The following is a 23,547-nucleotide window of genomic DNA, read 5'->3' on the forward strand; positions in this document are numbered from 1 at the left end:
TATCTAATATGCTCTTTCTGTATCATGCAATATAATACATTCAAGGGACGGAAAATAAAGTATTATATTTACATGAGCACTGGAACTATAAGAGGAACTGACACTGAGCATTTAAAATATTAACTTCACTATAAAAGTTGTACATCTGGGCTGTGATTACTTTGTGTAGCCCATTGCATGTATTTTATCTAGGGCTGAAACAATTAATCATATTAAACGATTATTTAAATAATCCTCAACTAATTTAGTAATTGATTAATCCTTAAGCAGAGTATAGGGCCACTAAAATGTGCCTTTAGCCGACAGAGCGACCCGCTTAGAGCAGGAATTATACCAAGATTGTAAAAAAAAATGTAAACATTTTGCATTTAAGATAAAAAAAAAAGTTTTTGTCTGTCAATATTCTCCATCCAGAACTCCTCAAGACGAAAAGTTTCTGTTTCACCTGCTTTCATTTCATAAAAAAATCTTCGTTAAGGAACCTTTGGCTATGTGAATATTCATCGATTCATTGAAAAAATACTCGACAGATTAATAAATTTGCAAAATAATCAATAGTTGCTTCCCTAATTTTAAGGTAACATTCCAACCATAATACAGCACTGAAGGGCATCTGCTTCACCCTGAGGCTGCCCTGCATCATTATATCTGGGTTTCCTACAATCATATAATGTTTCTATTAAACAAGTGCGTTTTAATATTAAAGGATTAAATTAACACAACCTTTTATCATGCTTACTGTCTGACTGTTTAAATTGCTCATTATGCATTATGCGCTGTAGAGTAAATTATAAACATGTTGTTCACATCGAATTATTGGTATGGACAAGTAGGTTCATCAAAAATTTTGGTAGGGAAATGTCCCTATCGTCCCTATGCAAACCTATGCCTATGCTTTTCAGACAATTTACATTAATCAATGTAATTTCTCTGGCGGTATATATCGACAAGTTTATTTGGTGGAGGGTTTTGTTTTTATATATGTTCAGGTCAATTTAGTTAGTTTGAAAATTGGTGTTTGGTTTGGTTGATGTCAACTAGTCGCTTTTGTTTGTATTTGGTTGATTTATTTATTGTTGTTTGTCAAAAATTGTCTGAACTAAATTCATTTTCTTTCATTCATTAATTCATATTAAGCCCAACAGGTGGCGGTAACAACTCTTAACTGCTTGTTGGAGCCTCAGAAGAAGAACCAGGCCGGTTGTTTAACAGCCAAGATGGCGGCGACGATGTTGAGGTCGCTCTCCAGGCTGGGAGGACGTCCTTCAAATAGTTTAATACTGAGCAAGAGTTTACTGAGCCCTGGTTGCACGCTGCTGCAGAACAGGTATGATAAGATAAAGACAAATTGAGATAAAACAGACATTTGTTCCGCTGCTGTAGCCTAAACTCTGTACAGAATCGAAGGCTAATGCTAACAAGAAGCTAACAAGCTTTCCCTGTTAAATAATCACCTGTCAGACTGGAGGCTGTCGTTTTAAACGATGGATACGTGTTAATATATATCATCAATATGTAGGATAAATAAGCTTAAATGTTGTAGAGTGTTGATGTGTTATTTAAATGGCTGTATTTTCCATCAAAGTCCTTTCGAATGTCTAAAATGAAACAACAAACAGTTGTGTTTCAAAGACAGTGACAAACTGTATGCAAATATCTTCTCTGTGTTAATGTTATATACGAATTTGGTCATAAATTACCTTTAAATTGGTCAATTATCATCTTAAAAAGCGGTCCTTGTTTGGTTTGGTTGGATTAGAAAACGTGATGTAAACACATTGAAGAGGACATCTGATCTCACCATGCTATGTGATGTAACAGGGAGTCTGTCTGAGCTTCAGAAAAGGTTTCTGTATATAAACAGGCTGGTGTTTGTCTGTTAAAGACATAAAGATGACTCAAAACTCAGTAAATTTGAGATGATGATGATGAAGAAAAGGTTTAAACTGACTTTATTTACACCCCAGAGGATGATTTGTTCTGTGCAGTCAAAGACACCCATACACACATGATACACATAATATAAAATGCACATAACAGGACAGAAGAGCAGCACTTACAATTTTAACTTGATGAAAAGGAATAATAAATAAGGACCATTTATTTATTTCATTGCAATTTTCACATTCCAAAGAAATGTACCCACTGTGTCCACAGGGAGCAGCAAAACAGGCCCACAGCATGACACTGCCTCAAACTTATTTTTACTTTCAATACATTTATAGATCTCATCTTTAGTCCTACTTTAATTGTTGCTATAAAAAAGGAGGAGGGGGAATTGCGTCTCCATGTAAGTGCTTTTTTTATTTTTTAATAGATAAAGTAAATATTAAATTGTTTATGTAGCACAAATTCACAACACATGTCATCTCAAAGAACTTTACTGAGACAATTCAACCAGATCATACAGTCAGATTGGTTCCAAGTTTTCTAACTAAAGAAAACCAGCTGATTACATCGATTCGTTGCCTCAAAGACAATCCTCCACACTATGCAGGCTCATAGCGACAGTGGAGAGGAAAAACTCCCTTTTAACTGAAATAAACCCAAAGCAGAACCTGACTCGGTGTGAGCAGCCATCTGCTCAGGGTGACTGGGGTTCAAGGAGACAGAAGCAGACATAGATACAGAAGCATAGATACAGAAGGCAATTGTCAACCAGCTACACAGGCAGCTCTGTCCAGGAAACACACATAGGTGGTAACTAGATATTTGATCCTTGGTGGAGGGGGGAAATAAAATCCTCAGATAGAAAGTTGTGCACCTCTCCGATGTTCTGTGATCATGAAAATCCCCAAAACACACAATTAAAAGCCTTGAAAGCTCATGTCATGCCAGAAATGCTGAGTTTTGTCAAATTGATTGTAGATTTAGTAGAACTATTTATCAGATTTAGTTACATACAGTTTGCATTGTTTAATCATCCTTACGATCTCTATCAGTAACTACAAGGTAAACCTGACTGGTTTGGCTTTTAGGCAGAAGCAATGGCAGCCAGATGTGGAGTGGACGGAGCAGTTTGCTGGGGCTGTGATGTACCCCACCGTCATCAACGAGAAATGGACCCCTCCCCCATGGAACGGTACAGAAGCATCACAGCCTCCTTTCTCTCTGCTGATTTCCAGCTCTGGGCATCAGTTTTATACCATTTCCTCATCCTCCTCCAGACAAAGACCCCCCCGCTGAGAAGGACGTGTCCAATCTGACCATTAACTTCGGGCCCCAGCATCCAGCCGCTCACGGCGTGCTGCGCCTGGTGATGGAGCTGAGCGGAGAGTCTGTGAAGAAGTGTGACCCCCACATCGGCCTGCTCCATCGCGGCACTGAAAAGCTTATCGAGTATAAAACCTACCTGCAGGTACGGAAACATTATAACTGCTTTCAACAGAGATTTAAAACCAAATGTATTGGAATGAATTTGAAATGTTTTGAGAAAGTAGTTCCTTCCTTTGTGCTCCAGGCTCTGCCCTACTTCGACCGTCTGGACTATGTGTCCATGATGTGCAACGAGGAGGCCTACTCTCTGGCTGTGGAGAAGCTGCTCAACATCCAAGCTCCGCCGCGGGCTCAGTGGATCAGAGGTGCTCAGATTGAACTCCTGATGCTGCATGTTTGTAGAACTTTCTAAGATAAACCTGAAGGTCGGATGGATATCTACAAGGGGCGTTCAATAAGTAATGCCCCTGACCCACTTCCAGTTACATCAAGCTGAAATTTTGCATGTGCAATTATTAATATCTATATTATATATTAAGTAGCTTAACCTAATTGTGGTTTCTGCCACAGGTGTTTTAACAGGGTTTAAAAAGTCTTAAAAGGCATTGAATTCTTCAAAATAATATTAAGGCCATAATTGGTTTTAAAATGTCTTAAATTAGTCTTTCATAGGTCTTAATTTTTACAACATGATAAATAGGATTATTTTTATTACGATTTATTTTTGTAATCTAAATAAAACGTTAATATTTTTTTTTTTTTTTATATATATAAAAAAAAAATAATGGCTCGCCATTATTGGTTCCGTCTCGATAGCGGAACCAATAAAAGCGTTGTTGCGGCCGGGACATTTCGGAGATGCGCCATTAACTTTTTGTCTGAAAATATGAGCAAGTGTAAATGTAATAAAAATTGTCTCCAGCCAAGAGTTTTCTCCATGGCTAAAACCAGGGAACATACATGAGGCTCAGTGGATTTTGTGCAAGAAGTCATTCAAGCTTGGAACTATGGGAATTAAGGCAGTGGAGTCGCACATGAGAAGCACGAAACAAAAAGCGTCAAAATCGTGTTACCGAGAAACAACCGGTATTTCACGGTTTTGTTCCACCCTCGTCTCTGCAACGCCTCCACTTATCACCAAATCAAACATACTAAGAAAACGATACAAAGAAAAATAGCTGCAAAAAAGACTTAGCACTGGTTATGTTGTGGCTTTAAAACTGATTTGTTTTGTTCCCTGCTAAAACAAAGTTTGTGAATTCAGTTAAATAATTGTTAAAATATATCTGTCATTTGTGTGTTTTTAGCTTTCTTCCTGTATGGGAAGCTTTTCAAAATTTGAAACATTATGAAAATATTATGTTAAAATAAACCTTTGGGTTAAGTTCTGGCAAGCAGGTTTTTCTTGTGTTTCTTGTGAATTTGGTCTAAAATTTTTATTTCAAGTTGCATTAAAAAGTCTTGAAAAGTCTTGAATTTAACTTGCCTTATGCTGTAGGAACCCTGTTAAACTGAGTCAAGTCTGAATTGGAGCCTGTTGAGTGTCGAACAGGGATCTGCTTTTTGTATTTGAAAGGATGCACACCACGGGAGACTTTAGATAAAATGAAAGCAACTTATGGTGATGGTGCCCTATCATATGACCTTATCAGGCCATTAAAAAAAAAGACGGATCACTGCTTGACACTCAACAGGCTATTAGTTCAGAGCTGTAATTTGCCTCTAAACTAAAGAGATATAAATAATTGCACATGTAAAATTTCAGCTACATCTGAAAATGGGTCAGGGGCATTACTTATTGAACACCCCTCGTAAGCCATTTGTTTTTTCCCCATGTCTCAATTATACAACACATATCATCCAAAGGATATTTGGTAATTCATTTCGGGAAGTTGCAAGAAAGCAAGCACTTTTAATTTTTGCTACAATTTTAAACTCCTCCTTGTTTAATTCTGGTTGGATCTTTCACCAGTGTTGTTGGCAGAACTGGTTCTGTCTCTTTGTTTCCATCAGTTCTTTCTTATGCAGCTTTTGAAGTTTTGCAGTAGAAGAATTTGATGGAAACAGTAAAATTTGCATCAACTAAATTTCCCCAAAAAGTTTTTACGCCCGCTCTAGGGTTTTTTTTTTTTTTTACTTTCAAAGAAAAGGGTAAATGTTTAGAAGAGGAGATGGAAACACATTTATCCCATAATTTCTACGATACCAAATATTCTGCTCACATGACTGATCAGCTGTTTCTGCTGCTGGCATCCCGTTAGAATAGTAGTTTTCTCTCAACATCTCCGGGTGGCATGAACCATCATTGATAGCAACTGACATGAGAAAGTCACTACTACTCCACCGATTGGAACTCATTCATTATAACCTTGGTTTGTTACTGATCTGTGGTCAGTGCATGTTTCCCACCTCTACCTCCTGTTTATTATAGTCAAACATGGCATCAAAATATGACGCTTTGCATCACCTGGGTCTTGCTCCAATGGACGGACGTCTAATGTCCTTCCATTGATGAGGTCAGAGCATCAAAAGGCTGGTATAAAGCCGTTTTGCAAAAGTTTCATCCACCAGACCCTTCCTCCGTCATAAGGCAGCCAAAATCTTAAATCTGCATGAATGAGAAAGTTGTGAAGGAAGTTTGACATCAATCTAAGCTGTGTTTCTATTGGCCAGGACGACTGCAATAAGTTAATGTAAAAGAGCCCACCTTTTTCCATAAAAACTGTCTATTTTGTTCTAGTTTTGTACGGAGAGATGACTCGTATTCTGAACCACATCATGGCCATCACCACACACGCACTCGATATCGGCGCCATGACGCCTTTCTTCTGGCTGTTCGAGGAGAGAGAGAAGGTCGGTGCGGCGACGGCCCCAAAATATAGAGAAAATTTGGAACCATGATTATCAGCCTTCACGGTTGTTTTTTATTGTCTTCCAGATGTTTGAATTTTATGAGCGAGTGTCTGGAGCCAGAATGCACGCAGCATACATCAGACCAGGCGGTGTCCATCAGGTGGGAGAAGATTACTAAAACTTTCTTTTTCTAGATTCACATCAACATCTAGCTGTGTATTTCAGGAGCATAAAGACAGAGTCACTGCAGGAAACATGTGTTCACTCTTAATATGTTGTAGGATTTGCCCCTTGGCCTCATGGATGACATCTATCAGTGGTGCAAGAATTTCTCCCTGAGAATTGATGAAGTTGAGGAGGTACAGGATGTAAAACTCTTTAATCTAAGCATAGAAAGCGGCTACAGTGAGAAGGCAGTAACCAATCAGATTCTATCCATTCAGATGCTGACCAACAATCGCATTTGGAAGAACCGTACGGTGGACATCGGCATTGTTACCTCTGAGGAAGCCCTCAACTATGGCTTCAGGTGAGACTTTTTTGATAAATTATGGGTGAGGAGTAGATGCATCGCAGTGTTGGCACCAGAGATCAACCGATACAGGATTTTTTAGGTTGAAACCAATACCGATAACTTTGAAACGTCTGAAAAAGAAAAAAAGATATGTCTATAATTGATTTAACGTAAAATTAACCATTTATAACGAACTCTGGAGCTAAATTGGGGCCCTAAAGTTTGTTCAAAAACATTTATTTTAACTGAAAAACATTTTTACAACAGATTCGATGACATGGGTGGAATTGTGACTGAGAGTTTAGGTGCCTGGACAAAATATTTCCGACTGTTACATTCAAGAACCGTAGGAACTAGATGTGACTGGTTTTATAGAAAAAAAAAAAAAAGGTTTTTATAACATTTTGTGCAGTTTTAAAAATATTGTTAAGATTTAAATCTTTCATTTCCAATTAAAAAAAATACTTTTTTGTTTTTAATATTTTTTCAGGTTCAAATAATAAATGTTCTAGTTTAAACAATATGTGTTTTTTGAACAAACTTTACGGGCAAACTTTATGCACTAATCTGCTGATACTGATACAAGAAAAAAAGAACCCTAAGCTTGGCCAAAAATATTGTTCAGTGATGTATCGGTCTTTTGCTGGTGATTACAAGGTAGTGTTAAGCCCCTGTCACAGCTTGACAATTTAGACAGCGTATTACTGATGTATGAAAAACGTATAAGTTATACACAAGTTTCTTATAAGTTATGAGCTAGACACCACGACTTATGAGTAACTTACACTTTACATATGACAACAATTAGATACCTAAAATCAGTGTGTGTACGGAGGTCATCTAAATAGGACAGCCTTCTTGTCTTTTAATGATACACAGGATATGGGTACATCTTGGAGCCGGACTGATAGAGGAGAGCTATCTGTAATCCTGAGGCATGGAGGCAAGACGCATATGGGTCAGGGCATTGATGGCGTGTCAGTTTCTGATACGGACATTTAAGCATCCACCTGATGCAACACATAGACACATGAGGTACAAGAAGCAGTGGAGGACCTTGTTCGGGGCTCAATCTTTGCCGGACGCTCGCGGACATGATTTTTGAGCCCACAGCTGTGTAAGCTCCTAGCATTTTTCTCTGTCCTGTGACAACCTGATCTGGAATAAACTTTTTTACTCCTGTTTTATAGTCCATTTTTCATGGTTTTACCCAGTTTGAGTCAAGAGTAGTAAACAACTTGCTCCCAGAAAAAAGATCCGGTCGGGAAGTCCCGATGCGCAACTGACTTTAAGGGGACATAACTTCCTCATTTAACAATTGGTGTTTCCGCCTGGTTTGGGCGGGTTTACGGGCGGTAAACTGCAGCAAGGTTAATACCGCGATCAAATAAATCTTTTTATACAGGCCGTTGCTTCCGGGCGCATTGCTTCCCCCATCAGGACCCTGGCTTGTGACATTTCATAGACATTACGCTGTTATGCATAAGTTAGGCTGTCGTTGGACGTACACTCTGGACTCGTTATGAGTACTCTATGCATACACCTAAAAAGTGGAAGAATACATAGAAAGTTCAGCGTATGGCATCGTTTTAGAAGATTCTGGGGTGTCAGGCTAAATGGTCATGGTGTGACTGGCTTTGGCAGCAGTTCTGACTTTTCTTGTGCATCTATCAGCGGGGTGATGCTGCGTGGATCAGGAATCAAGTGGGACCTGAGGAAGTCCCAGCCGTACGACAAATATGACGAGGTGGAGTTCGACGTCCCTATTGGAACCAACGGAGACTGCTATGACAGGTAACGGGTGGCTTTCGTTTTGTTGGAGCTTAAAAAAGAAAAAGTTGTTACCATTTTATACTGAGGTTTTCTGTTTGCGTGCATCCAGGTATCTGTGCAGGGTGGAGGAGATGAGGCAGTCGCTGAGAATCATGCTGCAGGCGCTCAATAAAATGCCAGAGGGGGAGATAAAGGTGGACGATGCCAAAGTGGCTCCACCTAAGAGGTCTGAGATGAAGGTAGAGGAAGCAGACTTTTCTTCTCTGCAGCATTCTGTTCATTTCTCACACAGCCAGAGCAAGAACTGGACGGTTCAGGGTTTCTACTACTTCTATATGATTTAAGTGACCTTCTGTTCCTTTCAGACATCCATGGAATCCCTGATCCATCATTTTAAACTCTACACAGAGGGCTACCAGGTTCCCCCAGGGGCCACATACACCGCTGTAGAGGCTCCAAAGGTGAGGCCCCTCATGCACTCGCATATAATGTAATATTCTTCTTTGCTAAACATGATGCTGCCTGTTTGAATACTGGCTGAGTGATAAGCTAGAATAAAACTGTTCCCACTCAGAGACATGATCGCATTAGTTCGCCAGATTAATGATGATTTATCAATTACTGAAATGGTATTTAAATAATCTGGGAACTGAATCTATAACTGGATTATGCGTAAACTATAATGTTTAATTAATTAAACGAACCTCTGACCCTGAACAGAAGTAGACAAAATAAATCTAAAAGTTTTCCATTTAGGATTAAAACTACTGATGGTTAATGAGGCATCTTGCGTTGATACTGTCTGGTAGAATACTGACATCTGCTGGACCTTTTAGGATATTACAGGCAGCTTATTTGACAGACTAAACTAAATTGATTTGATGACCTAGTACAATGATATAACTTAAATTATTGTAGGTTATATTGTATTACTTCATATCTGTGTTTAAATTTAAAATATCTGACATTTTTAGATGCAGCCAATAAATACTGTAAACATATATAATAATGTGAAAACGTAGGGGAAAATGTGAATGAAGATACATGTGGACTAGGACTTTAAATCAGATTTTTAAAACGATAAATACAGTTAAAAAAAGTAAATAAACTAAGAGTCACTTTGAAATTAGCTTTAATTCAGATACCTGAGTGATAACTAAGAGGAAAAGTAGTACACAACGAGAAAAAAAAAAAAAATGCAGCTCCAAAATTCTTGATCATTTTAATAATAAACCGCAAAAAATGACACTTTTTTTTTTTTTAGCAGATGCAGCATGTTGACGGATATGTTTTTAAACACAGTTTAGGGTGTCAGTCAGTTAGAAACATCTCCTGGATCGGTCCCATGGCTTTCTTGAAACGACACACGCATGGAAACAGTTACCCCGTTTACACTACCCTTAAAAAACTGAGCCGAGACCGGTCCGAGCTCAGTAACTGAGATAACTTGTCGTGTGTGAACGGAAACAACCTGAACTGAACCGAGATAGACATAACCGGACCGCGCTAACTGCAGACCAGTTCCCGAGGTGGGTTCGGCTCGGTTTTTTCCTGGCTCGGTTCTCTGATAACAAGAGCGCATGAGCAGAACGCGTCATCGCCGACTGGCTGAACATGCCGATTCACACTCCATTCCAGAAAGTCGGCTTCCCAAAAGCCGACTTTCTCAAGTACATCCGCGCAAGGTTGCCGTCTTCGCCTGACCCACCGCAAACACGGAAGTACAGCAATAATAATCAAGCATAACTTTCTGAATGTGACGGGCGCCGCCATTTTGATTTGCTTGATTCCCTCCTCCTTCATCTTCTTCTTCTTGGGTTTTACGGCGGTTGACAAACAGCGTTTGGTGCATTACCGCCACCAGCTGCTTGAGTCCCTCCTTCAATCCTAGCAGTAATACCGCACATCGTCACTAGGATGCGAGGAGTCGAGATAACCGAGATAAGTGTGACGTGTGAACGGTCGTCAAAACTGAGCTTGGCCTGGTTGCCGATCCAAGCTCGGACCGGTCTCGGCCTGGATCGGTTTTTCAAGGGTAGTGTAAATGGGGCTAGAGTTTTACTTTATGGGCTCCACACATGCACCGCCGCATCGGAGCTGCTGGACCCATCACTGATTAAAACAAACAGAACTACAGTAGAAGTTTAAGCTTCACTTGGTTCTGATAATGTTTAACAAAACTTATATTAAGCACCTTTTCTACGTAATTATTAATTCACTTAAGTTATTTACTTTGATTATTAACTAAAGAAGTTTTCAGCAAGTTAATAAATCAGCAAAATATTTTTTTTTTGCAGATATATGGGGGATGGATGTACGAACTCATCAACCAAATCACAATCTGTTAATTTTTTTTATTCTGTTTTCAAGTTATTTCAAATGTGCTCTTAGTCACCAAATGTTTTCTTATTAAGTAATGTTATTTTACAAGAAGCATCACAAAATAATCACTGTTAGATTACTAATTAATGGTAAATTATCCATTTAAGTTTGTGGGATTGAACAGTGAGATATTTTTGAAATATCGATTTACAACTGAACGCTATTTTATGATCCGACTGGTCTGCTGTGCTCCTTGGTCTTCGTAATTCTGAAGGTTAGATAATATTTATTAGTCATCAACACTGTTAACTTTTAGCCACCAGGGGGCGCCAGATCATCCAAGGTTACTGCACCTGAAAGAAACTCTGGCAACAAAGCATCGTCGTAAAATTAAAAATGTCTCTCTCTGATAACGGACCAATTTGGACCAGAGGTTGAGAAGTTTTAAAGACGAAGACACATTCAATGCACTAGATTAAATACTGCATCAAATAATCCAAAATATGTCTAGTCAGTTAAGGTTCAGAACATGTTTATCATCTTATATCTTAGTTAGCTCTCGTGTTTGAGGTTGATCTCAGACTGCTGAGAGGAGGTCACATGACTTATTCAGTGACTGATCAGAGCCTCTTATTTAATATGCAGGTTTTTGTCAAAAATTAGAGTTGCTTCAAATGACTCACAGAGGTGGACAATGTTTAGGCCTGAATACTAGAAATCGACCAGTAAAGGTTTTAGAAGGCTGTTGGTGATTATTTTAACAGCTAACTGATCCCCATTATGTGCTGCTGATTGCTTTTAGGCCCATATGTTGCTTTATTTTCCTCCAATTATTTGATGCAAAATGTTAACAAATGTTGCCCAAGTTTCAGTTTACGAAAAAATAAGACAAATCAAAGAAAACTTTATCCTTGGATAGCAAAAGGAGGGATCGGCAATGCATGCACTTCATGTGATCTCAAGGCTTGTCTGCTGGATGAATTGGTGAACACACTGGCTGATGGCAACAAAAGGAAAAAAGAAAAACACAGTCAGAAATATCAGCTAGACAATGAATCAGTCCAGTCTGCACTATATCTTTCACATGTATATCATTAAAGTAGATCTATTTACAGCCCTAGAGTGCTTTATCATATCACATACAGCCCAAATCTAATACAGTATATAAAAGTTGTAAAAAATTTAGCAAAACCTTTAAAAGCTTCATTGTAAAGTTAGTTATAAAATAATGGTGTGGAAGAGGCCTTTGTGATCATTTTGTTGTTGTTGTTTTTTTTTTAGATCAATTCTCACATTAAAGCTGTTAGCCGTTTGCAGTTATAACCATGGTTTATTTACAACCCCCTCTGTGTTTTTCTGCTCTGTGCTAATGAATGTGTATTTGTGTGTCGCCTGTGCTCTCTGCAGGGGGAGTTTGGTGTTTATTTAGTATCCGACGGCTCCAGCAGGCCCTACCGCTGCAAGATCAAAGCTCCAGGATTCGCTCACTTGGTGCGTACCCATAAAATAATAATGCCTCCCGATCAATAATTTATAATATTTAATGACTTTTCCTCAAGGCAGCTCTTATATCATGACTTTCATTTTCCAAATTACTTTAGAATCACTTTTAAATTCACAATGAAGCTCCTTCATTTCCTTCTTTTAGCTCATGGCTACATGAAATGCAGCTTAGCATATTTAAATTGTGGGTTTGCAGGGCAAAAAACCTCTTTTGCACCGCATAAACAAACTATTAGTGTAGTTAGTGGATAGTCTTCAGGCTGTTTTCTTATGACTGCTAAAAAAAGAAAAGGGTTTCTGTATGAGCTCATCTGTAGCGAGCGCTGTTGGTGTGAATGTTAAAATGTCTGCTTGATTCTAGGCTGGTCTGGATAAAATGGCGAAAGGACACATGCTGGCAGATGTGGTGGCCATTATCGGTGAGAATGGCATCAGTTTCGCAGGAAAAAAACAAAAGAAGAAGTGGTCATAAAGTTCCTCTTATTTAACCCCCCTTTGATCCTCTCCCCTCAGGTACACAGGACATAGTGTTTGGGGAGGTTGACCGCTAACGTCATGCTGCTCGTGAAGATTTGGTTCAATCGGCGCTTCTTTTCTGCTCACTTCAGTTATCCTCTAATATTACATGTACAATGCTCAAATCAACCTAATAAATGTTTTCTCTCTGAGCTGATGTGGCTTCTTCTTCCTGTCAGAGTTTGAAGGTGGAAGTGTTTTTAGAACTGCTCTATTTCTACTGTTTGTGTTATTGTGAACAGATACCAAAGCCTCGGTGGTGCATCTTTTCCTCTGGTTTTCAGCCTTCAAAGGGGGAGTGGTCTGATTAGATCTGAGAAAAATGGACTTAGAGCTCAGACCACAACTTCCCCTCATAGCTGTGAGGTGTGCAATACCCGAGCCCTCACCAGAGCGCAGAGACGAGAGGAAAAACATCAACAAGCTTCTGCCGCGAAGGAGCCCAGCCGTCCGAGTTAAACCTGTAGCACCATGGGAGCGTGGGGCGGGAGTCAGCTGCTGGTAGCGGTACCTCTCTGGATGTGTTTTGGCAGAGCTGGTGAGTCCGGAGAACGGAGCTGAAGAGCTGACCTCTTTTTAATCTGCGTTTTTAGATCAAACCAATAAAGATTTAACAGTGAGGATTGAGACGAATCTGGTAAAATGCTGAAAAAAAGACAAATCCTAAACTTTCCTGTTTGATTTATATTTTGGCAGATGTGCGCAGTGAGGTTTTGGAGACACTGGGCCTTATTGTGCTTGGTGTAGGCAGCAGAAACGCTGTCACGGTTTCTGTGAAAGAGGAAACTGACCTCGCTTACTGCAAACCAGCAGAAATAACGTGTGGATCAAGTTTAACGGCTAAATTCATTCAAAGCTCCTTTTATCTACATCCTCTACATAGATCTACTCGCTCATCTTAATAAACAGTTTGTCTTTTATATATATTAAAAGCTGGAAATTTAAACTCTAACCTCAAACCTAAGTATAAGTTTAAGGTTAGATTTTGTTTGTTTCAAACATACTGAAAGTTTGTTTGATAAACCTCAGGGGGTCCATCATTTTGTCTCAGTATGTTCAAAGTCTACTATAAATACAAGAAAACATAAAATATGCATATTAACGTATTTTTTTCCTTTCAAAACTAGCACAAAAAAAAAATAATTAAAGTCAGTAGGTATTCGTAATGTCAGGGCTGTTTTTTTTTTTTTTTAAGATATCCGATTTTCTTATTTCCTGCTTTTTGTTTTTCCTTTTCGCTTCAAAGTTTATTGCAGATAACTTTATGTGAGCCATTCTGTAATTTCAGTGTTAGTATCTCGGAAATGGTACATCCTGATATGTCAGTTTTTTATTAAAGACCACAGGTCATGGCCTACTTTATTTTTATTTTATTTTTTACCTTCGAAGCCCCAGATCTCTGCCACTTTCAGAAAATGGATCTTATTTCTAATGTTCAAATTTTATTAAAAAAAAAGACTGACTGTCCCTCAAATATGTTAGGATACGTGTTCATTTATTAGTCGCATATATAAGGAAACTATTTTGAATGTATATTTGTTTTTTTCTAAACCCAGCTCTGCTGGTGACTACATCAGAACAGGAAGGGAGATATCACCACAGACAGAGATCATCACGTCTGATATCAGGGGGCAACATGTCTATTACAGCTGCTGAATTTATCCTCAACAAAATGGCTTTAGCTGAAAGCAAGAGGAGTGTGGTCCTCTGGAAGTGAGTCACTTTTGGACACCAAGCATGTGATCAAAGACTTTAGGGAAGTGCTGCAGTTCCTTGAATTTGGTAGAGAAGAAAGAAAGTGGGTAGGAAGCAACAGAACTTCGAGGCAAAGTGCTTAAAAAGTCAAAAGAAATGTCGTGCATGAGCTGTCTTTTTCATTTAGAGTGACATAAATCATATTGCTGAAGGGATGTAGTTCAATTTTTTAATAGTTCAGCATTTACTACCAATGTGTTTCAAGCTGAGGGTGGTAACCTGACTGCTCTGAGTTTTTATTTAGCCCTTGAAGGTTTCGTAAGGCGGACGGACCAAGATAGGAGGTAGAAGGACTATTAAAAGTACAATATCACTTTGAAGAAAAACACCTTTTCTGAACCGTAGGTTAAATAAGAACAGCAAAAGCTGATTCTACCTTTAATCTTATTCTTAACTCGAAGCCAGCTCTTTGGACGTGTTCTGCACGATGCAGCCCAAGTTAAAAAAAGCAGATTATGTTTGAAATGAACATCACAAGATAAAAAAACGAAACAGTTTTGTATAGTTTAAAAATGTACAGCTTATTAATCTCATGAAAAATAATACATACACACAATAAAAATATATTTGGACAAACTTATTTCCATTCTGATACTTGAACAACTATAAACTATGAAATATATTTCTTTATTCTTCTGGCAAATGTTTAAAGAGTACTTTTTTAAAATTATTTTCTACAGTTAATGTAATTCTTGTTTATCTTAAAGGGAATTTAAATCATGCGATCCCCTGCTACAGACTTAGGAACAGTTTTCAGAACACATGCAGGCATTATAAAACATACTTAGTAGAAATTAGATTAATCAAGAAAGTAAAATTTAGAGGATTCTTCTTAATCCATGCTCTGAAATTTAGAAAGACAGATACAAATACATAATTCAGATTATAAAATTACTTTTTAAAACAAGCATTAAACTTATTTTTCACTGTATCAACAATGTAGTGTTTAAAATGTGCTTTTATTAGACTGATGTAATTTTCTGTGATGCAATGTTTTTTTTAAGGTCAGAGTGAAAAATGATCAGAAATAAGGTTAAAAACGGCCGTCTAAAATCCTTTTATTGATGGTTTTGAACTGAGATAATATGGTACATTAACCAGGATAATATTCCTGTTTATTAATGTGATTATACATTACAAAATTATTAAAAATGTGTTGTCAATACTAGTAATTATTACCAGTATCTCTTAGGGAGTTCTGGCCGCTAATCGGCAGATCAGTCCACTAAGAAAAGCAGACGCTGGTGAAAGCCACTGAATCCAGATTAGTAGATCACTAAGATTTGGTCCTTTTACAGTTTATGCCCCATGTCTTTATGTTCTGCTGCTCTTTTAGAATATCCACTTAAATAAACTCATAACGAAAAAAGCAGAATTAAAAAGCCAAGGAAAGGGAAGCAATTTATGTCTTTTTCTTTTTTGACCGTCTGCATAAAAAAAATTCCTCTTTTTTTTTTTTTTCTATTAAATACAAGACATCAAAAATTAACTCAGGTTTTATGTATTCAAATTTCAGGTAAAGTGAACTGCATACATTTTTTCTTGATGTTGTGGAGCCTCGACAACAGTGTCTCTGAAATTGCAGAATGAGGAGAAATTGACTCTTAAAAACAAGAAGAACCTTACTTTGTGTCATTGCAAAGTATTTTTTTGTTTTGTATGTTTCCTTTTCCACATCATGTTTTGTAAGAATTACAAAGTTGTTTGGATAATAATATTAAAAGATACTCATTTTTTTTTATCCTGAAGTATTCAAAAAAAATTAAAATTTAGTCAGATTTGATGTCGATAAAAGTTTCTGTCATTTTTAAATCTGTCTTTTAATAACTACTTTCATTTGAATATAGTGTATTGGTAAAGGCTAATATATCATAACTAAAACAGTCCCATTTTTGCATAATTATCATTATTAAACCTATTAGAAATATAGGACTAACTAAAATGACAGCGTCACACCGTTTTAAACACTAGGACTTATGGAAAAATTCATTTTAGAAGAACAACGAAATCTTTGAACTTGTTCAAAGTGTGATAAAATCCCCAGAAAAAAGTTTTGATTTGACTGTTTTAGTTCCTGTAGAAGATGGTTCCTGGTTCATAGGAACTCTAACAGTGGAGGCAACAGAGACCAAGTCAAAACAGAAGATAACACAGAGACAATAAAACCAGGATGGATTTATAGATATGTACCAATGAACAGAAGGTAACATCCAGCTGACTGAAGGATATAACTTTGCAATGATGAAAAAGATCATCTGGATGTGGATCTCTGAGCTTCATGAAACATGAAAAGCAGAATTTAATTAACGAAGAGAGCTGTCCCAGGATTTCATATATAAACGTCACCACAGTCTAAAGGAGTCTAAAAGGGTGGAAGCGACACGATGTTTCCGGACTTGTAAATGAAAAGTAACCTTATTTTCATTAAGTTTTTGTTTCTATCCGATTTAGATATTTAACCCAGGCTTCTTTACTGTTCTTTGTCATGTAATGGCCTTTCATAATCTACAAAGGTTCAAATATTGTTGCCTAATATGGTAGTTCTGTAAATGGCTCGACGCTAACGTCATCATCACAGAGACATGTCGTAAAGTGGAAGTCATGTCAACCCGTTCACAGAGTGTCTTCTTCTCTATCTTCCAGCTGCAATCACAGAACCAGAGATCTGTTATATCCTGGATGGCATTCTCTTCCTGTACGGCATCATCCTGACTGCGCTCTACTGCAGAGTCAAGGTTTGCATCCCATGTCTCTCCATTTGTGTTTAGAATGAAGCAAACCATTGCTTAGTCTGTAATCAAACCAATAATGACAGATGACAAAAAACTAATTCAGACATCAATGCATTTTCCCCATTTTTCCCAGTAAAGTATCACATTTACAACCTTTGACCTGCTGTTGCTCTGCAGCCTATCGATCAAAGGACAGACTTTATATTAGAGTCCTCAGTTTTAAGGAGGAAATGTGTTAAATATCAAGAAAGAATCCAAACTTATTCATACCTAAAGGATAAAGAGACCCTAAAAACATTCGAGTAATAATAAAGATATAAAGTTTGCTTTAATTGCTAAGAATTTCAAAACAATGTCTAGGTCCTTTAATAAGTATGTTTTACATGTCGAGGGTCCTGTATGTTTTTTGCATTTTATCCACAAACCTTAATGTGTCTTTGGGGGATTGCAAGTCAACAAAAACACTGGGCTGAACTGGAAGGACTGTGAATCGTGGCTTTCAAATTGTTTTAGATATAAAAATTTAATAAGTGTGCCATGCATTTATGCATTGGCATAAAACTCCTTGGACAAAATTTCCTTTAGAGCCTAATCGGTAAAGAAAACCTCAGTGTTCAATGTAATTTCAGCAGAATCGCTGTTCTTTTTGCCTCAAAGGTTTTATTTTATTTTTTTTTTAATATTTGTGTTTTCAAAGGTTGTATTTTGAAGTAAACCTCGACCATTTACAGCTGCCGTATCTCCTCTATTGGGGAGTGATGATCAAGACAGATGTTAGAGAAACAGCATCATGAAGTCAAAGGAATCCATGGTAGATGTCAGGGATGAAGATCCAAAATTTAGAGCAGGGTTATGTTTTAAAACTACATTCCAACAAAGTTCAACACATCATCTAAAAATGGACAGAGTACGTGAACGTTCTCAGAAACTGACAGGCCACAGAACAATCATGAGGAAAGCTGCCATGATACCTACGGAAGCCCTGATGACATGCTGAGATCCACAGCTCAGACGGAGTTCATCTAGTTGGGAACTTTGCAAATCTGACACGGTGGCAGGAAGACAGCTGTTGCTGAGAGAAAGTCCTGTTTATAATTTTTATAGTTAATTTTATAATTTTCCACAATCACACAGGGGTCACAGCAGCCTGATGGAGGACTGTGCCCCGGCCAGATGAGAGTAGAGTAGAACTAGTTCCAGCTAAAACACAAACAAGTTGATTGTATAAAAGATGCACATATCTCTGATCACAGCGTTCTGAAGGGAAACACCGTGACGGCAGCAACAGGCCTTCCTGAAGCTTTTCTTCAGCAGCAGTGAGGTCATCAAAGCTTAATGTGGCTAAAAGAAAATCTGTAAATAAAAAGGTTATAACAGATTAAAGTGGAGGTTTACCTTCCATCAAGGAAAAAAAAAGATTCTTAACCAAAGGTATAATGTAATAGAAAGAACTTCAGATGATGATGTATCTTTTTTAGATTGATGTGGACAAATTTTTGTTCCTCTTCCAAGTAAAGAACATGTTTTTGTAAATGGAAATAAAAAAGCAATCCAGAAATTAAACTTAAAAAAATAAATGAAATTCAAAAAATTATAATAAAATAAATATATTTAAAAAAATAAAACAATACAAATTAATTACATCTAAAGAAAAAAAAAAAAAAAATCAAAATAATTTCAAATCTAAATCTAAAAAAAACAACAGTTACTTTAAAACTTTTTTTTTTTTTAATTAAGTTTTGTTTTTTCGGTTGGATTTAAGGAAGTACCGTTAAAAAAAAATCATTTTTTTTCTTGCGACAGTAATTCCCTCCATGTATTTCAAACTTATGTTTGAATATATTTAATATATCTCAATGCATAATTGTGCTTCATCATTATTATTTCTATTTTTAGTTTTATTTATGCAATATATCTCATACTGACCTCAAGAAAGAAAGAAAGAAAACATACAATGCAGCAATTTAGTTGATCCCCTCCCACTGTCATCGCAACCCCAACCCCTTTACAGGGGAACAGAAGACCCTGCCTATTCAGCCAGGTTGACAATTACCTTTAGCGACACCCCTTTCAGAGACATAGACAGGTACGGGGCATTGCAGGCTAACAAAAGAAGCCAAACGACGTGTTCGTACGGTTCAATTTGAATGTTTTCTAAACAAAAACAAGGCTTTGTTGGGCTACTGCATAAAGCCTCTAACTCAACGCTATTTCTGACATTTTGAATTGAAAAAGCTTCCTGGATGGGAAGCGAAATGTCTTCAAACTTGGAAAGAAAGTCCAGTGGTTTGTTTTTCAACTATTTTGGAATACTGTACTTAACCCAACTCATAACAAAACGGAGCAAGCAGATTTATAGGCCTCAATCTAACTAAAAATTGGTGGCAAGCCTTGAAAAGTAATGAAACAATCCTTATTTTATCTGAATAATATTGAGCAATTTTATGAAAAAGTCTTTGTTATTATTTGGTGTAAGCCTGATAGACATGCCCAAACACTTACAGCTGCAACATTAACTCTGCAACTATTTCTCTGAACATTTTAAGCTCTTTGAGTGCTTTAGCTGTTTGGTTTGCTCCTGGGATTGAGACTACAGGTCAGGTGTTAGGTCACTGGACGACCCGGCCTCCTCTTCATCTGTCACTGCATCCCTGCTGCGCCTCAGGATCTATTCAGCTTTGGGTTAAGTTAAAAGGAAGCTATGTCCCCCTGAAGGTGGTTACATCTCAGAGGTTCCCTTCCGGTTCTTTTCCTGGGATCAAGCTACTTGGTTTAAATACTCTTAACTCAAAACTTGGTAAATCTATATAAAAATGACTTAAAACAGGAGTTTTTAGTTTATTCCAGATCAGATTGTTACAGGACAGAGAAATTGCTTGGAGTCGGTACAGCTGTGGGCTCAAGTCATCAGCCCGCAATGGCATCTGGAAAATGAGCCCCGAACGATATCATCTCCTGCTTGTTATATCTCATGAGTCTATGTGTTGGATCAGGTGGATGCTTAGCTTTCCATGTCAGGAACTGACACGCCATCCATGCCCTGACCTCTGTGCCTCTTGCATCTACGCCTCAGGATTACAGATAGCTCTTCTTTATCAATCTGGCTCCGGGATTTATCGTTATCCTGTGTTGATTGCACAGACAAGACTGTCCTAATTAGATAGAGGTGATACATCATGTGATTCAGGCTGTCCACCCCATCTAATCTGGCTAACAGATAGGTAATAAACATGACTAATAAAGAATAAACCTAACAGTTAAGAAGGTCTAAAGTAAAAACCCAACAGTTCTCAAAGCCCTGCACCATTTCTTCTTTTACATCTAACAACATGTACGTTTATATCTATAAATATAGACATAACATCCTTAAATAGAAATAAAAATGGAAGGTACAGTAATAACAATAATAATAATCCAACATAATATAGAGTCTTATTTACCATTTCTTTTTCTGTTTTAAATGTTTTATAGATCTACAATGCCAGAGAGGCCAAGGCAGGCAAAGGAAAGTCACAGCAGGTAAGATTGGCTGCATGTCTAAAATGAGACTTGTCTAAAAAGCAGAAACAGATGCGCTACACCGCAGCACAAAGTAGCCTGTCATTTGAAAAAAAAAAAACTGAGCTAAAGGCTAACCTCAGTGGACATGCTGAGGTTTTGGACGTGGAGGAAATTAGCACAGAGCATGCTTTAACTGTGTGTGTGTGTTTGTGGTAAGTTATACTGAGTCTCTGCTGTTGGTTTGACTTCTTTTTTTTTCTGAGACCGCTGAGCAAGTTAGAGGAGTCTAAACATCCTGCCCACCTTCAAACTCAGCCCACTGAAATGAAGTTCAGTTTCAAATCGTATCACTTTTGATAAGATGGGTTTCACAGACAAACTGTGTCAATTACTGAGTTTTTCTTTCTTAGAGCGACACACCCTAAAACCACTGTGAGATTTCCCATCCTATCTGGTCGTTCTTGAAAACTTGTGTCGCAAGACATGTGGCTAATGTTTTTCTTGTCTCTTTTCTTCTTTTAGGCTGTCGAAGAGGGCATATATACGGTGAGTTTTTAAAATAGGTAACACTATGTTGTGTTACATTTACCTTCTACAGTTTTTTATGTATATTTATATACATTTTCTCATCTTCTCTCTCTCCTACAGGGTCTGACTCCTCATGCACAAGACACATACGAAACCATCGGCACGAAGAAGTGATCCTATTTGGTTGCGATGTTCTGTCTTTTCTTCTAATTTAAACATAACACATCATACTCAGCTTTTTTTACACCAGTGTCCAGTTCCCCATTTTGCTTTTGTTGAATTGAGTACAAACTGAGGAGGAAGAGACAGAAAAGAGAAGTGAAGCCCAGCATGGGCAGCTCTCAGAAAGGCTCTTTATCAGTGCTGTATGAGAAACTCTTCCTGTTCTGATGCGCATAAACACATTTTTATCTTGATAACTTCTCTCATGCAGATACATTTAAATGTTTGTGTATAAAGAAGCTGCAAAAACATCTTATTACATTATGAGATTATACATTTTAGATATTTTTGAGCTAAACATGCTATCTAACACCTGATGAAAAGCTTCATTCTTATATTTTTTATATAACTTTGACAGGCTTTGTTCCCTTTTTGTTCTAATTTTTGCTCTCATGGTTTAATTTTTGCACAAGATAATTTAGGAGATAAGGCCCATAGGAAAGGCTATTGGAGGAGAAAAATCTAACATACTTCAGCGTCACCATTATTGAGCAGTAGTTCCCTCACACCACTGGATGGCAGTGATCGCATCTCCTTCTCCTGTCTAAAGTTGTTACTTATATGTACCATATTTGTTTTGTATGCATATTGACATTAAAAAACATTTTAGAAATATGGCCTTCACTTAAGGCGGCTCTATCTCATTCTTTTTCCCAAATCAAAAATATTTCATCTTCAAATCTTAACTGAAAGTTTCTCAATATACTGGTGGTGGCCTAGTTTGGGGAGTGGCGGCCAAATGGTTAATGCGGTGGTTGTGAGTTTGAAACCAACGGCCACAGACTGCCACTCTGGATCTCTGAGCAAGACCCTTGACACCCGATTGCTCTCCTGGAGCTGCACAGTGGCAGCCCACTGCTCCCCAAAGGGGATGGGTTAAATGCAGAGAGTAAAATCCTCCATTGTGAGATCAATAAAGTTCAATTTAATTTTTAATTTCCTGCTAGGGAATTTTTACATTAACAAAAAAGTGGATGTCAATTTAAATTTGGTTGTTTGAATTAAAAACATAAAAAGGACTCATTACTGGGACTATTTTTTATGAAAATAGCTTTTTATGTAAATAGCTTGTAGCACTTTAAAGGGGCCTTTGCATTCGCTGTGTCTATTTAAGCCAGAGATTGTGTGTTTGATGGAGACTGAATGCTGTGATGCTAAATAAACCTGCTGATACTTCAACTTCACTGAGCCTGACAAGTTCATTTTCTCACTGAAAATCCAGCCGAGAGGTCGCCTGCTTACAAGGACAATTTAAAATATGAGCAAAAGAAAAAGATGACAAATAAAATGATTTTGCTGTTGTTTGATGCATTTCATCAGTACCTGGAAGGACATTAGAATTTCTGAGTAAGGAAAATGTAATGCTGTTGCAAGCATCAAAAGTTATGATACTTTTAATGAAAATGATTTATGTAGAGTTTTCATTAATCAACCACTCATGATACAGCCTCTTGGGGGAGCATTAGACAACAGTATGAATTCAATTCAATTCAGTTTATTTCTATAGCACCAAATTCACAACACATGTCATCTCAAAGCACTTTACAGTTCAACCAGATCATACAGTCAAATTGATTCAAAGTTTTCTATCTAAGGAAAACCAGTTGATTGCATCGACTCATTGACTCAAATACAATTCCTCACACTAAGCATGCTTGTAGCGACAGTGGAGAGGAAAAACTCCCTTTTAACAGGAAGAAACCTCCAGCAGAACCAGGCTCAGTGTGAGCGGCCAACTGCTGAGGCCGACTGGGGTTCAAGGAGACAGAATCCGAGACACAAAAAGCAGCTGTAAAAGGCGACCCCGTCCAGGAAACACACAGCCAGGCAGACGAGCTCCGAGCCAGCTCCCATGCCAGAGGACGAAGAGAGCACATCCAGTCAGTCACGGTCAGAGAAACAGGACTACACTGGAAAACAGGCCGATCTCCAGCATCTATAAACAAGGGTGTTGATGGAAGCAGCACAGCTGATGTTTCTCTCCAGGATGGCGTCACAGCCAAACAGGAACAGACGAGGCAAAGCTACTTTGAGGAAAAGCAGAGAGAGCAGAACGTTAGAGATTGAACTAACAGATTCTGCAGAATAGGAGAACAGAGAGAGAATGAAGCA

The 23,547-nt window shown here is 37.8% G+C and overlaps 2 protein-coding genes across 2 annotated transcripts; both read left to right on the forward strand.

The window, feature by feature from the left end:
* Positions 1-1,170: 1,170 nt before the first annotated feature.
* ndufs2 (NADH:ubiquinone oxidoreductase core subunit S2) lies at positions 1,171-12,849 on the forward strand. The gene is made up of 14 exons (XM_038268500.1): positions 1,171-1,327; positions 2,979-3,082; positions 3,168-3,358; positions 3,461-3,581; positions 5,957-6,069; positions 6,155-6,229; positions 6,351-6,428; positions 6,513-6,598; positions 8,258-8,377; positions 8,466-8,595; positions 8,722-8,817; positions 12,086-12,169; positions 12,543-12,600; positions 12,695-12,849. The coding sequence occupies exons 1-14, from the start codon at positions 1,218-1,220 to the stop codon at positions 12,730-12,732; spliced, it is 1,404 nt and encodes a 467-aa protein (XP_038124428.1). The 5' UTR covers positions 1,171-1,217; the 3' UTR covers positions 12,733-12,849.
* A 183-nt stretch (positions 12,850-13,032) lies between these two features.
* fcer1g (Fc fragment of IgE, high affinity I, receptor for; gamma polypeptide) lies at positions 13,033-22,064 on the forward strand. The gene is made up of 5 exons (XM_038268507.1): positions 13,033-13,235; positions 17,096-17,187; positions 20,656-20,703; positions 21,208-21,231; positions 21,334-22,064. The coding sequence occupies exons 1-5, from the start codon at positions 13,169-13,171 to the stop codon at positions 21,385-21,387; spliced, it is 285 nt and encodes a 94-aa protein (XP_038124435.1). The 5' UTR covers positions 13,033-13,168; the 3' UTR covers positions 21,388-22,064.
* The last annotated feature ends 1,483 nt before the right edge of the window (positions 22,065-23,547 follow it).

The sequence above is a fragment of the Cyprinodon tularosa genome, unplaced genomic scaffold, assembly GCF_016077235.1.
Source record: "Cyprinodon tularosa strain WSP-4 unplaced genomic scaffold, ASM1607723v1 ctg70, whole genome shotgun sequence".
Taxonomy (NCBI): Eukaryota; Metazoa; Chordata; class Actinopteri; order Cyprinodontiformes; family Cyprinodontidae; genus Cyprinodon; species Cyprinodon tularosa.